At 48.4% G+C, this 22,191-nt stretch overlaps 1 protein-coding gene across 1 annotated transcript in view; it reads left to right on the plus strand.

Moving 5' to 3' along the window:
• Positions 1 to 19,240, plus strand: part of LGI2 (leucine rich repeat LGI family member 2) — a 31,900-nt gene extending 12,660 nt beyond the window's left edge. The window contains exons 7-9 of the mRNA XM_034670959.1: positions 330 to 499; positions 6,578 to 6,742; positions 13,843 to 19,240. Of these exons, the coding sequence (XP_034526850.1) occupies positions 330 to 499; positions 6,578 to 6,742; positions 13,843 to 14,660 (1,153 nt within the window). The 3' untranslated portion in view covers positions 14,661 to 19,240. The remainder of the gene's footprint in view (positions 1 to 329; positions 500 to 6,577; positions 6,743 to 13,842) is intronic.
• Positions 19,241 to 22,191: the final 2,951 nt, after the last annotated feature.

Below are 22,191 nucleotides of genomic sequence, written 5' to 3' on the forward strand. Positions count from 1 at the left end.
GTGTTCTTCTGTCAACCCAGTCCCCCTCCACCATCTCCAGCATGGCGTGGTGACAGCTTCAGGGCAGTTTGGAGACATGGTGATAGGTTAGCTCTAAGAGCTCTCTGCAGGCTCTGGTTAAAATCATGGGCACCAAAGACCATTAAATCAAGTCAGTGATAAGTACAAGAAATAGGATGCATTAAATACGTGTTTTTTTAAGTTTCGTTTTTGGGGGGTATTCAGTATATGAGGATGTTAAATCATGCTGGAGTTTCATACGACTGCTGAAACATTTCAGGCCCATCTGTTTCTCCATCTATGTGTTTGTGTTTTGTTTTGTTTTTTAGCGATTTAAGGGGCAATAAATTTGAATGTGACTGCAAAGCCAAGTGGTTGTATCTGTGGTTGAAGATGACCAATTCCACTGTCTCAGATGTCCTCTGTATCGGTCCACCGGAGTATCAGGAGAAGAAGCTAAATGACGTGCCCAGCTTCGACTACGAATGTACCACTACAGGTATTCGGAACCGCTATCACTGAAGGCTGTTACAGAGGATAACCCCTTTGTTTTTCTTGTAGGTCATCCACAGGGAATGGAGAAAAGTGGGTGTAAAGGTGTTCTGTCCAAATTATTTTTGGTGACGTTTAAGCATTCTAAAAGAAATGAATTGATGCGGTCAGGAAAATATCTCAGCAGTTTGGAAGGATTTCTGTTAACTGCCCTTTGCCTTAATTTTGATTCTTTACAAAATTCTAATTTCTCTCAAGGGTTTTTTGTTTTTTTTAAGGGCCAAAGTATAAGCTGGTGAGTTGGGTATTTACAAGTCAGGTTTCGTGGAAAGTCAGTGCAGAGAGGCCCGCCTTCCTACCCTCTGGATCCACTGTGCTCACTCCTCTCCTGATTGAATAATATGAAGTTTACTGAACATTCAGCTAATAAATAGCAGCCTTTAAAATCCATAAATTGCTTTTGTAGTTCTACGTACAAAGAGGTGACTTGACGATTATAACCAATGGCAAAATAGAAATCTAAGGGAACAACTAGCTATCTAAGGAAGAAAAACTCCCATTGAGGAAAAATGTAAAGAAACTTTGATTTTGCCTTTTCCATGGCCTGCCTCAAGGTTTCCATTTATACATTTTACAGGTTATAAGACAAAATTAAAATACTAACTGCCTCCCCTCTCGCCTCTCATGGAGAGCAGGGGAGTGTCTCCGTCTGAAAGGCCTAGGCGAAGTTTCTCCAGCTTCTAAAGCCAGCTTTTAAAGGAAAGCAGATCAATCCCCAGTATGAAACCTGCTTACCAAACTTATAAAAATAAACATTTCGGCTGCGAGCTGATACCTACAAAGCCTCAAGGCATGTCAGTGGGAACAGCAGGCATGAGAACCCAGAAACAGTGACAGAAACTCAAAAGGAAAAAAAAAAAAAAACCTCCAAGAACAAACTGTGACATTTAGGCCAGTCCTACTGCCACCCTCTAAACAAATAAACAAACAAGAACTCACAAAGTAAAAACTGTTTCTAGATATCTTCGTAAATAAGGGAGTTGACGAGTTCTCTCTTTGCTGGGAGAAAGCCTGCAGACTCGTGGGCTGCCCTTGTCTTCTAGCATCGAAAAGGGCCTTATTCTGCTGTGTAATTGGCAGGTACCCTTTAGCCAGTGGTGGCCACAGGCAGGTTATTTATTTTATCGCAGAGCAGCGCAATAAATCGGAGGTCGTAGTCAATGACATTTGCACCAAAAGGTGGCATTCAAGGCCATTTGGTGTGAAATGCCAAACCACAGCTCACTGGGGCTCCTTTCTGTCTCTGCTCTGGTTTTTCTGGAGAGTTCTCTAAATACCTAGGTGAAGTGAGCTGCTTTTTCATTGTTCTCTTCATGCCTGGCCAGAGTGGCTGAAAACTTTGCCAGTCTCTGGGAAACATGACATGGGCTGTCCAGGGCCTGGAAACAGGGAATAATTTATATGAGAAAACATGATTTCTGACCTCTGCACTCCGGGGACTGTTATGAAAATGATCTGGGCTGTCAGAATTGTCACAGGAGTAAAAGGGGGCTCGGAACCAAGGTAGCCAGCTCTGGAAACCTGTCCTAAGCCCAGAACCCATGGGGCAGCATGAGTCCCCTAACATTTTTAGGTCATCTTCCCTCTGTTATATATATTTGTCCTTGCTAGAAACATTCCTACTAAAATTTAGACGGTCAGCCCTACTCCCTGGTAACAGGCAGGTGATGATTTTATCTTTGCTACTGCTTTCTCCCTTTAAGACTGATGGTTACCTCCATTAGGAATAAATGGCATGCCCAAACCGTGCCCACCCCTAGACATAGTCCCTGCCTTGTAAGAACGAAGTCAATAAATTCTGAGGTTTTTTTTTTGGTTCCTGTCTTCTGCTCATACCAAGCCTCATTCTTTGGTGCTTTATTAAAGGCTGGGAGGGAAACGCTTCGGGATGGATGGCAGATAGAAAGCCCGATCTAAGAGCCTGAGGACTAGTGAGGATGGCATCCTCGCTACATTTTTGGGAAGAAGTACATTCTCCGAGGGCATCCTTGTTCTCTTAGCTCAGATTTTCAGGAAAGGCGTAAATTCCTCAGGTAGAGGAAGGAGAAGGAAGATCCTGTTCTTCCCAGAGAGAGGAAGATTCTCTTGCCATTGTGTTCTGGCGCCCGGGTGTAATTAACACGGCAGAACCGCCACCGGACTGTTTCAGCTTCTAGATTAATCACAGTCCTTCCATAACCCTCCGCTTTCACGTCTATTTTTAACCACCACCGAAATCCCTGTTACCTACTCAGGAGTCCCTGTGTTAGGTGGATAATTCGCTAAATTCCTTAGAGGGAGTGAATTTTGCATCCTAATTGTCCTGTTAGCTTCCCTATTGCTGGGCTGATGAAATGCAAAGAGAAATAATGCATTAATGTGCAGTTTCTCTCCCAATAGGATCAGCGTCATATATAATTTATTTTCTGCAAGGGCTATAAATAGCTATGGAAAAATCTGTTGATTCCAGTGGGAGCAAGGCCTAAATTGTAAGCGTCCCACTGACATCATGAACTTAATCCAACGTGAATGGAAGCGGCAGCACTTTGCGCAGAGAAAGCCATTAATACTTTAGCACTGGTAAATTGATGCCATATCAATATGTGTATTGTTGGCGATCTCTGCACGACGAACGTGCTTTTGCCGATTGTGAAAGATGAATTAAAATGGGGACGGGAGAGGATCTTTAAATTCCTCCAGCCCCTCCACCCCCCACCCAATACATAGTGATCAGTCATTTTCTTTTAGATATTTCTTCCTTTTTCTCCCTCCTTCTCCTACTCCTCCTCGTTTTTGGGGGTGGGGGTGGGGGCCGGGGAAAAGGACTCTCCTATTAAGAATTAGATTTATAATTCAAATGATTTAACAGTCTGTGTTGTGCCAGGTAGTCAGCATATAGAAAATATTATGAAACCGATGTTTTGGGAAAACAAATGAAAATAGAACCATTAAAAGCTAAATTTGTAAAATGCTTTCTAATTTTGGCAGCTCTCTCTCTTTCTGGGATTTTTTTTGTAATAAAAACTGAAACTTTTTGGTCTGCCCTTTAAACAGCCTGCAGTTTTCAGCGAATGCTCATGTCTCTGAGACGTCGGCATGCAGGCGGGAGATGTGGGTTAGAGACAAGGCCGGAGTGTTCGGAACCTGCGGTGCTTGCATTAGCAGAAGGTAGAGGGGGTCTGTGGCTGTCTCAGAATTAAAAGAATGCAGCCTTTTCTGTCTCCAGAAAAGGAAGCAGACCATGACGGCCACCATTTCCGTTTTTCCGTGTATCTCCAGGTTGAGTTTTGTCCGTGTTTGCTCCTTGATGGAGTAGCAGCTGGTATTTGCGGGGTTTGGCAAAAAGGCAGGGCTGGGAGCCATTGTGATGCTTCCTAAGTGTTCACGCAGCAACTGCACACGGTCACTGTTCTAGAGCATACGAAGCTGGTACGTAAAGCTATGGTGTCCAACTGCCCCTACATGAGGCTCCGATGCTAACACTTAGACTCTCTTAGTCTCTACAGCAACCTCACGCAAGAGGTGTCACCCTTATTTTACTGATGCGGACCCTGAGGCTCTAGTTTCTTGCTCAAGGTCACAGAGCTGCCAATACGAGCGGGAACCGAAAGCCCAGCCTGTCTTACCTAAAGCCTCAGCTCTTGTGGATGCTCTGCTCCCGGCTCTGGGGGTGGGGAGAGCACTTGTCCCCACTCTCCCTCGGCTACTTCTTGCTTCTTTGCTTCTCCCTCTTCTCCCTGCCCCTGCGTGCATGCATCATTCATTCATCCCCAACCTCCTCCCCACCCAGTCTTCAGAGTGGACCGTGGGGTGGGCAAGGCCAGCCCTCCCACACTCCTCTGCCAGCAAGCATTTATTAAGCACCTACTGTAACTCAGAATAGGGATAGGGACACCTCCAAAACTGAACATGTCTTGAGCCCTCACTGTGTGCTATGCACAACTCTAAGTGAGTAAGAATTAAAATATCCAGTGAGGACACTGAGCCAGATCGAGGTAAAATAACTTCCCCAAGGTCACTCAACAAGACATTGGAGTCACAGCTCTGCCATGTTATCTTAGATGCCGTTCGAATGGACAGTTCAAGAGACAGCCCAGGGATGGCTGGGACAGAGGAGGCAGACTGTCCTTTCTCAGACCTCAATTCCATATTTCTGAAGCACCTGCTATGTGCCACGCCCTGAGATGGGCATTGCCACCACCATTACCAATGTGTCCCTGCCATCAAGCTTGGCAGGTAAGAATCCTCCCCCCATATGGCACGGAAGTAAACTGAGGCCATGTCAGGGAGTCAAGTGCAGGGGAGCGGTTTCAGGGGTTCTGAATCCAGGCACAGAGCTCTTTCCTGGGCCTCATGCTGCCCTCTCTCCCTCGGCCCTGCTCCCTTCTCCCACCCCCGACCATACCTGGTCTTCTCATCCGCTCTCTACTCTTCCCACCACAGCATGAACTCAGCGGCTCTCAGTCTCCCCCTTCCGTTCCTGTGTCTGCCCCATCTGCATTATCCGGCCTTTGCTCACCACCAAGTGGCCCACCCCTTTACTGTCTCTCTCATTTGACCGCGTTTATGAGGCTTCGGATCTAAGTTATTTCTAGTGGTCACCATGGGCTTATGCCCTGGGAGGCACTTAGGAGGGTGGGATCCAGGCCTGGCCTCAGGCACGCCCTCTCTGAGCGGCTCTGGCTGCGAAACGGCTCAAGCCTCTAAGATCTTTCCCATTTCTCCAAAGCCGACTCTGAAGTCACTCTGCTGGAGATTCGTGAAGAATAAGATTTGAACAGCCATGCCTAGTTATGAATTCAGTGAGTGAGGACAGAGCCCTGTGCTTGGATCTGGGGCGGCTTTGCAGGAGACATGCGGCCTAAGCAGGCAGGGCTAGGGGATGGGTGGGCAGGGGAGGGGCAGAGCCAGTGTTTTCTCAGAGCACCGACTTCCCTCAGCCAGACATCCACCATCATTTGACCCTGGGTGCGGTTAGCCTGCCGAGAAGCGGGGTGCACACTGAGGGAGCTCTAGCCGGAGAAATAACTTACCCTGCGCTTTCTCAGTGGTTTGTGTGTTTGTCTTAATTCTTTCTTCACTGGTTCTCTAGCTCCCACACACATCGACTCCCCTTGCCTCCGTCCCGGGGCACGCGCACCCGGTTCCTTGGAAAAATCGTACCTCCTTACCAAGGTCATAGCACAGTGAGTCCGTGGTCGCTAGGGGCCTTCGGGTGAGGAGTCTTGACTTCACGTTAAGGGTAGGAGTAGAGCACGTGCTCAGAGAGGACGGTTCCACATGGTTTGCAAATCCAGCAGAGCTGTAACTGTTCGTGGCACCGCGGGACACTGTGCAGATCGCAGGCAGAGCCGTGGCTTACCCCTGAGCGCACCAACCAATAAATGTACTTCGGTTACCTTCCCTGCTCCGCGGGCTTCATAAATCTCTGAGTCTGTGTCAGACGGCCTGGTTTGCTTCCCCAAAGGGCAGCGCGCCCTTGGGGAGTTTACTTTTTTGGTTTGGAACCTGGAGTGGGGGCGTGTGGGAGTCTAACAGCCGCTGAAGCAATCACCTTGGCAGGTGAGTGTGAGAAGTGCCCCAGCAAACGAATGAGACAGGTGTTTAGCTTCTGGGGCCATCCTGAGACGGCTAGAAACACAGCATTTCCCAAACCCCTGTGACCACCGCAGCCCTCTTCCCAGAGTGATTTTCATGATCGTTTCTGGAATGGTGTTCCGTGGCGCCATTTCACTGGTGTTTTTGAAAGCCAGGTCTCACCAAATTTGTTTAAAACTTTGCCATCCGGTAGCCAAGCTGTGAGCTGTTTGTCTCAAAGGAGCTGATTAGAAGCTGTGCTTTCATCATCCTCTCCAAGGCAGAGCCCTTCTAGAATCTTCCAGAGTAAAACTTGCTGTGACGTGCGTGTTGCTTCTCTCTGGTCCCCCCTCCCTCCTTCCCGGTCCCTCTTCAGAACCGGTGCTACAAAGGGTGGAAGGGTAATGGTGGTTGATAATTCCCACAAGGGATCTCATGGAGACTCTTTTTTTTAAATACCCATTCCCAGATTTTGTTGTTCATCAGACTTTGCCCTACCAGTCGGTTTCGGTGGATACGTTCAACTCCAAGAATGACGTGTACGTGGCCATTGCTCAGCCCAGCATGGAAAACTGCATGGTGCTGGAGTGGGACCACATCGAAATGAATTTCCGGAGCTATGACAACATTACAGGTGTGTTGTGACTTCGATCAGATGTATTGACCTCATTTCATTGTGGCCTCAAGCAGGTGAGAGAAGAAGCATTCTGGCATCCCAAGGAGGGAAGGCCTGGCTCTCTGACTTGGCTAGAGTCGGAGAACACGTGCCAGCCCACCCTCTTCTCTCTGATTCTTTCTCAACTTGGTCAGTTGTTGGCGAGAATGGAAACTGGGGTTGGTGATCTTATTTGTCATTTGTGATCCTTCGAAAAGGGAGAGAGGACGGGTTGTATGTGGTGGGAGGCATTTTCCAGTAGTGGTGAGAAGTCACCTGGGAATCCCTTAATCCGGAGCTCTTCGGGCAGCCTAAGACTGCAACAGCTTTTTAGTAGATAAATGATAGACTTTACACTTTTGCTATGCTGATTGTTAACTGATATGCTAATACACACATGCACACGTGCACACACAGACACACATCCACGCACGCACAGGCACACATCCACGCACGCACAGACACACATCCACGCATGCACACACAGACACACATCCATGCACGCTCAGGCACACATCCATCCATGCACGCACACACAGGCACACATCCATCCATGCACGCACACACAGGCACACATCCACGCACACTCAGGCACACATCCATCCATGCATGCACACACAGGCACACATCCACGCACACTCAGGCACACATCCATCCATGCACGCACACACAGGCACACACCCACGCACACTCAGGCACACTCTATGACTTATTCCTGCTGCCATTTTGCCAGGTCCTGGTGATCACTGCTTCCTTTAAATAAATACAAACAAAATAAGAATAAATGGCTCTCTAAATTCATGCCTTTGGGCTGAGAACTAGTTAATGCTTCTTTCAATGCTGTCAGGAGCCCAGCGTCTCAGCACTACTAAAAATGGGCCATCTACTTGCTTTTTATTTTTAATTTATTTTTTTACTTGCTTTTTAAATAAGTAGGTAAAGCCAATAATCTTTTGAAGACTTCTCATTTATCAAGTGCAATCTGATAATCATATTGACGTTACAGACAGCGCCACGGTCGCCCAATTGTGACCCTGTGAGAGGATTTCCTTCAGTGGTTCCCCATCTGGAGTTAGAGCAGCACCGTGCTTTGCTTTGCGGCCCGGCAGGTAGACATTCTAGATCACAAGGCTCCTAGGAAGCTCTCAGGCGCGAAGTGGTTTTGCAGCAGTTGCAGGGGTGGAGGGAGGCAGGGAGTGGTTTTACCCCTCCCAGAGCGGAGATGCTAACGAGCCTCATCTCAGTGGCCCCGAGAGGTCTGTGAGGCGCACAGGCGCTCCCGAAGCCCCAAAGACGCCACGTCACATGCGTCTGTGCTGCGTGGCCACCTGGCCTCCCAGTGCCGCGCTCCCACCAAGTGCAGGGTCAGCACAGAGCACCGCAGGTGAACCTGTCGAGGAAGCCCAGGCCCTTGGACCCTAAACCTGGTCCATGTTAAAGGAAAAAAGGAAGGGGAGGCCCGCTATCCACTTGCTCTTTGCTTGCCTCTTTGTCCAGACTTGGGAGACGGGTGAGGGATGCGTGGGCTGGTCCCTTGGCCTCGCCTCCCCCCCCCACCCCAACGCTAGGAGGTGGTAGCGGAGTGAGGCTTTGCTTCGGCCCGGGGGTTTTCACAGCAGTGCCGCTTGCCAACCCTGCTTGCAGGCCCGTAAGGTGCCGGCCGCCGGTTTGTCTCCTTGGAAACTCACAACGGCCCCTTGCGGTCTTAGCGTGGGGTGCCAGCCCACAGGTGGGGGACAGAAGCTCGGCTCAGGAGGAAGGGGCTCAGAGATGATAAAGAGCTCGGGTTTTGAAAACTGATGAACATGGATTGGACTCCGGACTCTGCCAGGCACTGAGATGTAATATGGGCCGTGGCCTCTGGGGCTCGGTTTCCTCATCTGTAGAAGGGGCAGCACATGTACTTTACGTGGCTGCCGTGAGGAGTCAGTGCGTGCCGGGCACCCAGCGAGCCGTTCTTAATGAATGTCAGCTTCCTTCTCACACCTTTACGGAGGGAGAGACCAAGGCTCAGGCATGCTGAATCACTTTGGGGGCAGAGCCCAGGGCCTGTCCCTGCTGCATCTCGCCCCTTCCTCTCTCAGGTTGACCTTGGTAGGAAAGGACAGCTTTCCCTCTACTTGCCCTTCTGGCAGTCTGTAGCTGGTCGCATCCCTACGTTCATCAAGTCATTCATCATACATTCATTCATTCGTTCATTCATTCACAAGGATTTCTTGAGCCCTTACTCAGAGCTAGGCAGAGTCTAGGTGCTGGGGCCACAGCTGTGCCCGGGCCAGATGAAAACCTCCACTGTCCATGGGTTTGCATTATAATGGGAGCGAGAGACAATAAAAAAGACAACTATACATCAGATAGCAACGCACTAAGGAGGGAAAGAAAGGCGGGGACGGGAGTTTTGAAGAGCCGGCCGTGGGAGTGTTGACATTTTAGATTGTGTCTGCTGAAGCGCTCGTGAGGAAGGCTGTTTGGAGAAGAAGAGTGGGACATGTGGGGTTGATCCACGGGGACAGTGTGGGGAGGAAGCATTCCAGACAGAGGCGACAGCAAGTGCAAAGGTCCAGTGACGGGAGGCTATCTTTCCTGTTTGGGTCCTCCAGGGGGCCATTTTAGCTTGAACAAAATGCTCCAGAGGGAAAGCTGCAGGAGACGAAGTCAGCGAGGTAAGGAGGGCCGATCTCGGGGGCCTTGCAGGTCCTGGGAAGGACATGGGTTTTTAACCTGCGTGCTGTGCAGAACCCCAGCGGGCTTTACGCCGAGGTCCGCAGGGCTGCCCAAGACGAGGCAGGTGCCTGGCGTAGGGTGCTGGGCTGTGAGTAGCCTGTGTTGGGGACAGGGGACAAAGGTGGAAACAGAGCGACTAGCCGAGAAGCTGATGAGGGAATGCGAGCACGTGCTGATGGCCGGGGCCCCAAGTAGGCCGCAGCCTTGGTGTGCAGGAAGCCGGCGGGAGCATGCACCAAGTGCAGCCAGGGCCTGAGCCACGGCTGTGCCTTGCTAGTTTCTGGGGGCTCCTCGGCCCCTCGTTCTCAATCTTCTGAGCGGTGGGCAGCCCCCCCATGGCGCCCACCTAGATCCGCTTCACGGCCAAGCCTGAGAAACAAGTTACAACAGCGGGCTAATTCAGCCCGTGAGCTCCAGCAACATCAGGCTCATTTTTGATAAAACCGGCTTCAGATCTTTCTAGCTGGTGACCTCGGCCAAGTTAGTTACTTTCCACGAGCCCCTTTCATCTGTAAAATGGGATCATCACCATATTGGACCTATGAGAATTTAATGGGGATCATGTGTGTAACACTTCGCACAAAGCCACCCGGCTTTGTATAGTAAATCCTCAGCAAATGTCAGTTTTATCCCCTGGGGATAAAAAAAAGGAGCAGCCCTCCTTCTCCCCCCGTCCCAGACCCTAAATCTTTCACTTCAGGTAAACTTCTCCCTAACTCTCATCAGCGTAGGAAAGGAGGGGCGAGCATGGAACACCCCGAGGGAGCAGGGGAAGCGGGTGGTTACAGCAGCCCCATGGATCCCTCAGCGCAGGAGGGAGTGTGGCGAGCTGGGATTGAGCCTGGTATGAAGGAGAGCCCGAGGCACACATGTGCCGGGCAGATGACAAATGGACAAACTAGGGAGCAGCCCTGAAACCACTTGCCTTGAACGAGACCAAGGTAAACATGGACCCATTCTCTGCTCACGGGCCATGAATGTCTCATTTGTCATCTTGCTTGATCACAGAGTGATCCTAGAGTCTGCAAGGGTTGGCAGGGTTTTCTCAATCCATGCCCGGCAAGACTGGGGCTCTGAGCAATGGGAGGAGCACATGCGTGCGTCTTCCTTTGCCATCCTGGCGGGCATGGTGTCGAAGGGTCAGTTCCAGCCCTGCATCCACTTTTGGGAAAAGAGAGAATGCCATGATCAGGGTCACCCCAAGGGTTTGCACTTCATATTTTCTCCTTTTTTCCTTCTACATCTCTTCTCAGCTTTCCTGTTTTTGGTTTATTTTGTTTGCCTTTGATTTCTCCATGCCAGGTATGTTCCAGCCTATAATCTCTCTTCCTACATTAAAACACACACGAGGATCTCTGCTGCTATTGACGGTTCTATAGACTAAAAGTGTTTAGCTGGACAGAGGTGTTCTGGAACATCTCCAAGGAAGGAATTCTTTCAGCTGAGACAGGCAGGCAGGCCTGTAGGACACTCCTGGGTGGCAGGGACCTCCCTAGCTGGGGGGGGGGTCCCCACTCAGAAGGGGGACCAGGAATATGCGCTCGCAGTTAGTGTTACCGGGGGGCGGGGGGAGTCAATGCAGCTTCCAAAGAACCGTTTGGTAGTTTAAATCCAGAAGCCTTCAAAATGTGCACAACGTTTACCCCGGCAATGCCTACATTTAAGAACACTGCCAGATGGTTTTCAAAAAGGATTTCTCTACATGGAAACATGTTACTCAAAATAATGAAAAGCTAGAAATAACTGCAACGTCCAACAATAGGGGATTTGTTAAAAATAGGATACACCCTACAATGGAATATCTTATAGTATTTAAAACTCAAGTTGTAGAAGGTGCAGTAACGGAAAATGTTTACAAAATAATGGTCAAATGGAAACAAAAGTAGGTTGTAAAAAGCATGTATCCTAGAAACCCAAATTTATTTATTTATTTATTTTTAAAGATTTTATTTCTTTTTTTCAGAGAGCACATCAGTGGGGGAGGGGGAGCAGTGGTCATAGGGAAAGGGACAAGCACAGCAGGGAGCCCCCCGCGGGGCTCGATCCCAAAACCCCGGGACCATGACCTGAGCCAAACGCAGATGCTTAACCGACTGAGCCACCCAGGTGCCCCCCAAATTAATTTTTATAAAGCACATTCGAGTATGTAACGATTAAGGAAATATATCAAGATGTCAAGTGTTATTTCAGCTTTGCAGTACAAGTAATTTTGATTTTCCTCTTGGTATGTTGGCAGTTGAGTGTAGACTGAAGCCGGACTACCCAGATTTAGATCCCAGCCTCCCACACATGCTAGCTGTGTGGCCTTGTATAAGTTACTTCACTTCTCTGTGCCTCAGTTTTACCCTTTATAAAATGAGGATGATTATAATGCTGATGACGATGATAGTACTGGTCTCATCAATCCTTGTAAGGATTAAATGAGTGAATACACACAAAGTGCTTAGTATAGTGCCCGGTCATAGTACACACTATAAATGTTACCTATTACTTTCAAAATTTGCTTTGGGGAACATTGAAAACTTTTATACTTAGGGGAAAAAAAGGAATAATTGGTTTTAAACAAAAGAAAGGAACCAGGTTCTTGCAAGAAGGCCAAAACAGTGAAAGGGAAAAGTAAGTATCACTCTAAAAACTTGCAACTAGCTGCCCCCAAAGTAATACTGGGGACAGGAATTCGACAATTATCCTTGTAGTTTACAGACCAAATTCACTTTGGTCCAAATCGCCTAGAAATTCAGGGGAAAGAAATAACTTTCAATCCAGTGACCTAGATGGAGGGTCAGTCCTCTTTTGATATGGGTGGTCCTATTGCTTGCTGGCTGGAAGAGGAGGTTGGGGAAGGACTGGGGGTCCCGGTGCAGCATGGGAGAAGATGGCAGGAAGTGGTGCGGACAGGAGAGTTCCCCTTTTCCAGCAGAGTTCCGGTTCCGGGCCTCGTGAGCAGATCATTCAGGTCACTGACCATTCTACAGGTGCTTACGCAGTGCCAGCTATGGGAGATTTTAAAGGGCCGGGGTCTTTTCATTATCAAGACAGTTCTTTCAATTATCCAGTAATGAGAGCTACTAATTGTTGACCACTTCCTGTTTGTGGGTGCTCTGTTCTAAAAACAGCGTGAATTTTCTCACTTAGTCTTCACTAACCCTGGAAGGTCAGTGCGAATAGCACTCTCGTTTTACAGACAGGGAGCCTGGGACAGAGTTAACCGGCACTGGGTCAGAAAGCTTGTGAGCTATGAGCTGCCTTTCAACCCCTGGGCAACCTGGTCTAGAGTCACAAAGCTTAACACTCCTCTGTTCCGCCTCCGTTCCTTCCTTTGGCTCCAGAAATCAGAAGGGACCAAATGTCTTCACGAGCCCCTCATTACATTCTTTTCCTTCTGTCTCCGAGACCTGACTCCTACCTTTTTACCCTCCCTTACCCCCACGTCCCGAACAGAAGCGCACTTGTTTCCTTCCACTGTCTGGAGTTGGAAAGTTCTGTTTGACTAGCACGAAGACAGCTCCTAGGGTGTTGGTGCATTTCCTGAATTGTACTCCTGCTTCTAAAGATACCAGAGGCCAGGAGGCCAGCACTTAATGGAGGCACATTTTTTTCAAGCTTTTAAAAAATGTTTTAATTGTGGGAAAATATGCAGAACATAAAACTTACCATCTGAACCATCTCTAAATCTACCGTTCAGTAGTGTGAAGTGCCTTCACGGTGTCATGCAAACCATCTCTGGAACTCTTTTCATCTTGAAAAACTCGAACTCTGTATCCATTAAACGCTAACTCAACATTCTCCCCTCTCCCCCAGCTCCTGGTCCCCATCATTCTGTTTTCTCTCTCTAGGAATCTGACTACTTTAGGGACCTCATATAAGTGGAATCATATATTATTATCTTTTTGTAACTGTCTTTATTTCACTTAGGATAATGCCCTCACCATTCGTCTGTATTGTCATGTGTCCCATGTCAGGGTTTCCTTCCTTTTGAAGGCCGAGCAATGTTCCATTGTGTGTATACACCATGTTTTGTTTATCCATTCATCCATCGGTGGACCCTGGGGTTGCTTCCACTTTTTGGCTATTGTGAATAATGCTGCTATAAACATGGGTGTGCAAATCTCTTAGAGACCCTGCGTTCAGTACTTTTGGGTACGGACCCAGTCGTGCAATTGCCGGGTCATATGGTATTTCTATGTTCAATTCGTCGAGAAGCTGCCATGCTGTTTTCCGCATCAGCTGCCCCATTTCTCGTATTTCTTTACATCTGTCCCCATTTTCCGGTTCACAAGGGTTCCAGTTTCACTACAGAGGAGCATCTCTCCCTGCGATGCCCTAATCCCCTCTTGTTTCTCTTGGGGCCACAGGTCAGTCCATCGTGGGCTGTAAGGCCATCCTCATCGACGACCAGGTGTTCGTGGTGGTGGCCCAGCTCTTCGGCGGCTCTCACATCTACAGATACGATGAGAGCTGGACCAAGTTTGTCAAATTCCAAGACATCGAAGTCTCTCGCATTTCCAAGCCCAACGACATCGAGCTGTTTCAGATCGAGGACGAGACCTTCTTCATCATTGCGGACAGCTCCAAAGCCGGTCTGTCCACAGTGTACAAATGGAATAGCAAAGGGTTCTACTCCTACCAGTCTCTGCACGAGTGGTTCAGGGACACGGATGCGGAGTTCGTCGATATAGACGGGAAGTCGCATCTGATTCTGTCCAGCCGCTCCCAGGTCCCCATCATCCTCCAGTGGAATAAAAGCTCTAAGAAGTTTGTCCCCCACAGTGACATCCCCAACATGGAGGACGTGCTGGCCGTGAAGAGTTTTAGGATGCAGAGTGCCCTCTACCTTTCCCTCACCCGCTTCATCGGGGATTCCAGGGTCATGAGGTGGAATAGTAAGCAGTTTGTGGAGATCCAGGCTCTCCCTTCCCGGGGGGCCATGACCCTGCAGCCCTTTTCCTTTAAAGATAATCACTACCTGGCCCTGGGGAGTGACTATACATTCTCCCAGATCTACCAGTGGGATAAAGAAAAGCAGCTATTCAAAAAGTTCAAGGAGATCTATGTGCAAGCACCTCGTTCCTTCACAGCTGTCTCCACTGACAGGAGAGATTTCTTTTTTGCATCCAGTTTCAAAGGGAAAACAAAGATTTTTGAACATATAGTCGTTGACTTAAGTTTGTGAAGGTGTGATTGGTGAATTTAAAGACACGTAGCCCTAGCTTTCACCAGAGAGGACCGAGAAGCAAATACAAAGCCAAGTTCAGAGCTCGCAATTAAAAACGCCCTGGGGAACTAGTTAGAAGTTTTCAACATTTTAGAACTCACATTTCAATCAGGGATTGCATTTATTGGCTAGCTGCATGACATGTCCATTCTCCCATTTAAAAAGACATCGTAGAGCCTGTTATCTCTGAGAAAAGAGTACAGCATTAACTCTCACCACCTGGGAAAGTAATGTGCTTTTTTTCTTCTTCTTTTTTTTATGAGGAAGGAAGAAATTGGATAAGATGGGACAGCTCTTACAATGAAAAAAAAAAAAAAAACCCCAACAAAAAAAGACCAAACAAACTATGGGCCCTTCTCATTTCATTTTAGCAATCTTTTCCGGTAAGAACTCTTCAAGCCAAAGTCAGCTGAAAAGATTTGCTGATGAATCGTTTAAAAATCTGATAACACTCAGCAATGCTATTTTGAGTCATTTCAGTTTCCTGAAGCCCCCTTCATAGCAGAACGTTGGCTAGTTCATTGGCTCGTGTGGATGCTTGTCATGAGAACGTTAACAAAATAACGTTGGACATCGCTTCCTTTGCCAGAGAGAATACTCTGCGGATACGCGTCCAGGCCCTGCACGGGCCTTTGGCCCATGAGTGAGACAAAGGCTTTCTCCCCTCTTCCTTGTGGTTCAGAGCCGACCCCGTGGCAGTCAGAGCAACATTGCTTGTGAGACGCCCTCCATGACTCGGCTGCTCCCCTGAACCTGTTCTTTGAGTGTGTGGGTAACCAGCAGACAGGCCAAAGACTGAACGGTGCTTTTCATCCCATCCTTTAAAGCAATAGAACAGGTCTTTCCATCTGATGAGCATTTGGTAGAATTTTTGAAGCAGAATTTTGTGGGATCAAAGGGGACTTGACACAAGCCCCGCTGTACTTTGAAACCTAGAGGTGGCCCTTTGATTTGTGCATGTCTGTGCCCTCTGGGCAGCTTCCTATTTCAAGTCATTGAATACCAACCTACCTTCCTGCCCACCTGCCTTCCTCCGTACTCCTGCGTCGGTCCTGCTTGGCCGATGTGCTCTCGCTGCTGCCGCCAGGGCAGCCCTTCTGGAGGGGCTGAAGCACCAGATGGCAGAAGCCGGGGTGCTCCTGACACCAGTGCCCCCTTCCTTTCCCAGTAGTTTAGCAAAGGAAAGTCCCCTGGGACTCACGGCCTGACTCGGGACCATGTATGGGCAGGGGGCTCATCCTGAATAGGCTGGGGGGCCTCAGGCCGATCATCGGGGACCAGCTTTAGCATTAGACCCGCTGCATCCCACAGACCAGGTCTGTGCTCAGGGGGCCGGAGGGTCTGTTTCAGACTGGGCTTGTCTGGTGTGGGTTATGGGAAAGCCCGCAGGGTCTGGTTTTGCGGAAGCATCCCAGGGGATGTTCTCTGGCTGATTGGCTGGTTCTCTCCCGAGGCTATGAAGTAGATTTTAGGAGTGCTCGGAAAGAGCCACCCACCAGCGTCTCTTGTAGCCCCCAAACCAACACAATCAGTTGTACTGGAGTGTTATTTTTTCATGATCGTTTGTCAAGTCGTGAGGAGGTAGCCGTGTGGCACAAATTTGAGTGCAGTGTCGTTTCTGGTTCAAGCGAAGCAGATCAAGGCAATAAATAGCATCGATGTTGCAACGGCACTCCTGGGTACGTCCTGGGACTGCAGGCCGAGGGCTTCCAGCCTAGGACACTGGGGATTTTAATGAACTCGGTCCCCACACAGAATAGCGTCTCTGCTTGAAACTTTCCTACGAGGCACCAACCAAACAGGAGGAAAGTGGTTTGTTTTCACTTCTGAAGCACAAAATCACCCTTCCACGTTCCTTTGCCTTCCTGGTTGATTTGAATTGACTGCAAATGCCCAGATCCGCACATCAGCAGCGGAAAGTGGGGCAGCGCTGCTATTCTGCTGGCTGTTAAGATGGGCAAGCAGTTCTTTCTGGCACACGGAACCCCTCAGACAAGCCTGGGCCGAAAAACAGGCCCTTGGCAAACAAGGTAGGGGACGTTTCGACAGTCCTAGCACTTGTGCCAGCTCGAAATGATGTTCCCGCACCCAGCTGCTTGTCGAGAAGGCAACCGGGGCATCTTTTCATGGGGCTGCCTCTAGGGAACCAGACACCAGCCCCCCAGCTTCCCCTCTGAGGGGGCAGTGGCTGTAGAAACGGTCTGTACCCACTGTGCTGGTGGGCATCGCCTAGAATCCAGAAAGCCGGGGGTGCGGTGCTGGGAACAGGGGTGCTTGCCGAGTCCAGGGGAGACATTGGCTGCTGGAAGAAAGATCTATCGAATTGGGGGCGAGGCACGGGCAAGAGGGCAAGTAGTCCACGTGGCTGCAGTCAGGTTCTCTTTTTCTTCTTAAGAAACTAGACACGATCAGAGTCTGCAGCCTACAAGAGTCTCCATGCTCAGGGAGGGAGTATTTGTTCTGGCTGACTTGCTCAAGGAGCCTAGATGTTCTTGGCACGAGGTGGTGGAAGATTTGCTTCATTAATCTCACTGCTCCATCCCAAGAATCCCTGCAGGTTTAAACAATTTCTGCAAGAAGATTTTCCCAGTAATATTGTAAGACAAAAAAAGAACCCAAAAAACCCTGACAACAGCAACAGAAACCCAAAGCCGAGAGACTCGCGGGACCATCCCCTGTGGAGAGAGTTCTGGGAAGGGCTGATCTTGTCCATTCCTTCCTATCACCCATCGGTTGCCTTCTCGTCAGCTTGTTTCTTCTTTACAATCTCTGTGGCTAGGCTGAGCCCCTCCACGTAGCCGAGTGACCACGCCACACAGCCTTAAAGCGTGGGATCAGGAACAGATCTCTCACGAAGACTGAAAACAAGCCTTAGGTGGGAAAAGCACAGTGTCCTCGGGCAGTGGGTACTAAGATCCCCAGCATTGCAGTAATGCTTTAGGTTTTTTCAGTGTCCATTGTGTCCATCGCCTTTGTTCATAGTTCTTCAGTTTATTGGTGGGTGGGTATTCTAATTTCAGAGAGAAGGAAATCGGGGTGAAAATCGAAGTCAGTTGCCTGCTCCAGATTATCCTGTAGTGAGTGGCAAAGGCAGAGCCTTCCCCCTGCTCAGTGGGCTTTGCATTTGCTTTGTGACACCCTGACACGCCTTCCAAATAAAGACTTTATCATCACGATTCAGAACATAGCAACACCTTGAGATAAAATAAAAAATGCAACAAAATATGCATCGCCGGAGGGAAAATCGTGCTGAACAGACACCATCTCATCCACTGGTCCCTTTAACAATTAAACACTGGGGGACTGCTATTACATACAAGGCCCCACTCTTGAAAGTCTTCCAGAAGTTTCAGATAATTTTCTGTTCTAAAGAGGATTTCTGTCTGGCATGGTTGCTTCTCCACACACTCCCCGCAATAGCGATGGGGCGATGGTGAGGTCGACACACATCTGGTTCTTGTCACAACGTCCCAAGATAAACAAGAACAGTTCTAGAGGGAACAACTAAAAACTCGAATGCATGAGTGATGATGAATTGCTCCAGGTCATAATCAGCCCTTGGGGAGCACGCTGGAAATGCCGGTGTTGCATTTTTCCTCCCCATGGAGTGAAAGGCTGTGTATTTTTAGGGAAAAAAAATCAGCGTGGGATGCTGGAGGTTTGGCTGCCAGAAATACTTGGGATGGAAATTTTTCTGACCGGGGGTATAATGAAAGAGAGATGAAGGTCTGCAGGAGGGGGCTCTATTTGCATGCCCCCTAAAGAAAATCTCTTTAGTCGGCTTCCTGATTCTTCCGCAGAAGTATCAGCCCCTCCATTAGCAGATTTGGAAGAGGGTTCCTTAATTAGGCAGTGGCCAAAGATTCTGTGGAGCAGGGACTCTGGAGTGGAATGCAGTAATCTAGTCGTTGACACAGTGAGTAAGGTGGTCCAGACTTAAGACTGTCTAACGGGAATGGGCAGAAAGCAGGGCAGATGGATGGGGAGGAAAATCTTTTGGGAAAGTAGAAATAAACTGGAAAAAAAAAAAAGGTCATCATGATTTCCTTTGCCTCAGCCAGGCAAGTAGAGGGTGGAACAACTAGGCAAATTAACAGCCAATTATTAACGAAGAGAGCCCATTGTAATGCTAATTGAAATAAGAATTGTGTGGTAAAGCTGCTGAGATCTAAACCAAGGGAGGCACTCTTATCCTTACATTATTCCATTACTTGTATCAGAATCTACCTTTCTTCTAGTAGGAAGCTATGCATTCCCTATCAATCCCTTTGACTATCAGGAATGTATAAGAACTGTGATAAAATAAGCCAATATGCCATTTGGTACCATTTTTATGTATCTTAGATGCATAACTTAGGTATAATAAGAATAGTTTATATGTATATGAAAGCAAATTTTGCAGTATGCAAGCTACAATGGATGCATTTTAAGGCTGAATATATATTTAGCTCTTTTTTGGTAAATACGGTTGACAAACAACATGCCTCTTAATTCGGTATATTCTGCAAGTCTATGAATAAAAAGTAGCTCGTGCCTAATGTGGCTTTGATCTCTGGTCTGCTTGAATGTGGATATGCCCACTCCGGTCACAGAGGTGAGGCCCTGATGGGCTATTGTGGAAGGGCGGAGTATGCCCATTTATCTTCGTGGCTTAGTCCCTGTTTAAATGGAAAGTGGGCACCTCGGGGGACTTCTGCTTTCACTTGCAAACTAAAAAGTCACTAAAAAGTCACAGAGGGACTTTGCAGTTACACCCTCTACGTGAGCTGCAGAATCATAATCTTGACAGATTGGTGAAGAGCTCTAGGGATCTTTGGGCATCCTCTGACTCTGCATGGTGAGAAGATGAGGTTACGAGATCCCATTGATTGGATTGAACCATGAACAAATTGAGGGCAAGACTTTTGTCTTGTTCTCTGCATGTGGGGGCTCTAACCTGGTACATGTGCAGTGAAAGTTTGCCTCGTGTCTCTATGTCTTTAGACCCATTTTGTTTCGTTGGACAAATGAAGGGTCAAAAATTCAAATCACATATGACTGTGTACCTATGTCAGTTACTTTGATATGCTCTGGAGCTTTTTAAGAAGTATGAGAGCAGAGGGGCACCTGGGTGGCTCCGTCGGTGAAGCATCTGTCTTTGGCTCATGTCATGATCCCAGGGGAGCCTGCTTCTCCCGCTCCCTCTGCCCCTCCCCCTGCTCATGAGCTTGCACGCTCTCTCTCTCAAATAAATAAATAAAATCTTTTAAAAAGTACAAAAGCAGAGTTCTTGCCCTCAGGAGACTTAAAGCTAGTTAAGAGGAAAAGTCACACTTGCAGGAAGCTGTAGTTACAGCACTAAGTGTAGTGTGTCTGCATCACAAAGTGGCCTGTGGCTAATTGTGCAATGAAACAGGTCGTGGTGATAACTAGTTATTTAACCACTGGTATGCCATATGCGTTGAATTAGTTTTCTACTGCTGTGTAACAAATGACCACGAATGTAGTGGCTTAAAACAAAGCATGGTCATTAGCTCGCACGCCTCCATGGATCAGGAGTCCTGGCACAGCTGGGCTGGGTCCTCTGCTCAGGGTCTCATGGGGCTGCAGTCAAGGCATCAGCCAGGCCGTGTTCTCATTTGGTGGCTCAACTAGGGAAAGATCTTCTTTCACAGTCATTCAGGTTGTTGGCAGAACTCATTTCCTTGCAATGATGGGACTCCGGGCCCTGTATTTTTCCACCTCTTGACTGGGGGGCCTCTTTCAGCACCGGGGTGGGGGGCACACAGCTCCACAGCAGTGGCCTTCCCCCATAGATCCTCTCATGACATAGCTGTTGGCTTCCGCAAGGTCATCGGGGTCATAGATGTGAGATCCCATCCCCTTTGCCCCACCTTTGTTAGTTTGTTAGTTTGAAGCAGGTCCTGGGTCCTGCAGTCGCTCAAAGGGAGGGGATTGTGCAGGACTCATGGGGTCGGGGGTCATCTTAGGGTGTGTCCATCATGGGCACCAACCAAAGAGAACAGATGCCCAGCTGATCAGGTTAATACTAACCGTAAACAACCATTGACCTGGGCCCAGTGCAGTCCAGTGAAACATGGACTGTGAATACAGAAAATAAATTCATAGGAGGAAGGGTCATTTCAGGCCAGAACACTTTCTTTTGACCAGGATAGAGGGGAGAATGGCCTGGTTCCTTTTCATGATCGTTCTACCACTAAANGTTAGTTTGAAGCAGGTCCTGGGTCCTGCAGTCGCTCAAAGGGAGGGGATTGTGCAGGACTCATGGGGTCGGGGGTCATCTTAGGGTGTGTCCATCATGGGCACCAACCAAAGAGAACAGATGCCCAGCTGATCAGGTTAATACTAACCGTAAACAACCATTGACCTGGGCCCAGTGCAGTCCAGTGAAACATGGACTGTGAATACAGAAAATAAATTCATAGGAGGAAGGGTCATTTCAGGCCAGAGAACACTTTCTTTTGACCAGGATAGAGGGGAGAATGGCCTGGTTCCTTTTCATGATCGTTCTACCACTAAATCGTTGTTTTGTATTGGTGGAAATGTACAGAAAAGAACTGAATTTTNATCGTTGTTTTGTATTGGTGGAAATGTACAGAAAAGAACTGAATTTTTGCAGACCCACAAATCAGAAACTCATTAATCCCAATATTTCAGCACATTTCATCTTGGAGTGAAAATGCTGTGTTAACTGCTCAGTCCTGACCATGTGGTCATTAGCAAGGCAAGTACACGTATTTTCTCTATTTCTCAGAGAGCTAATTGAGGACTAACTGTCTAAGAAGAATTGGAGGCATGAGTAATGTGTCACTTTCATCGATCACCTGTTCTTACAATTGGCTCCTCTACCCACCTCCCAGACCGGACAACTCTTTACTAACCAGAGCCTAATTGGCACGAATGACTTTTCCCAGTAAATTGGTAACAGAGCTGAGATGGCAGGCCTTGGGTGAGCCCCACCTCTTGGCCTCTGCTCCAGGAGGCCTCTTGTTAAGCCTCAACTTCTGCCTTCAGCCAGGCAACCAACCAAGGCAACACAGGAAGAGGCCTACAGGATTTTAAGTGCTACCCCGAAATTCCCAGTGCTTTCTGAAATCTGTATGTGAGCCCTGAAGAACATTCTTCTCCCTATGTCTCCAGGTGTCTACTCCGGGAAGTCTGCTAGAAACCAAGAAAAAAAAATACAGCTAAGTTCTTTCATCTTGCAAGAAACAACTGTTAGGGCAGAGGGAAATCTGTCCAGCTCCCCATGCCCCACCTCAGCCCATGCATCAGCCCCAGACCTGACCCCGAGCCCTCACTGACCTCTCCAACAGTAGGCCTGAGAGATCTCTGCTTGTGTCACCATGCCCACTTAGTTCCGTCCTCTCCCTGTTTGCTTTCAAGGGTTGTGCGGGCTGAAGAACGTGTGAAAATAAGGTTGGGGCCACAGAGAAAATAGTAGTCTTGACACTTGTCCTGGCCCCCAGGCTCCACTCTATTGATTCCC

The sequence above is a fragment of the Ailuropoda melanoleuca genome, chromosome 11 (genome assembly GCF_002007445.2).
Source record: "Ailuropoda melanoleuca isolate Jingjing chromosome 11, ASM200744v2, whole genome shotgun sequence".
Taxonomy (NCBI): domain Eukaryota; kingdom Metazoa; phylum Chordata; class Mammalia; order Carnivora; family Ursidae; genus Ailuropoda; species Ailuropoda melanoleuca.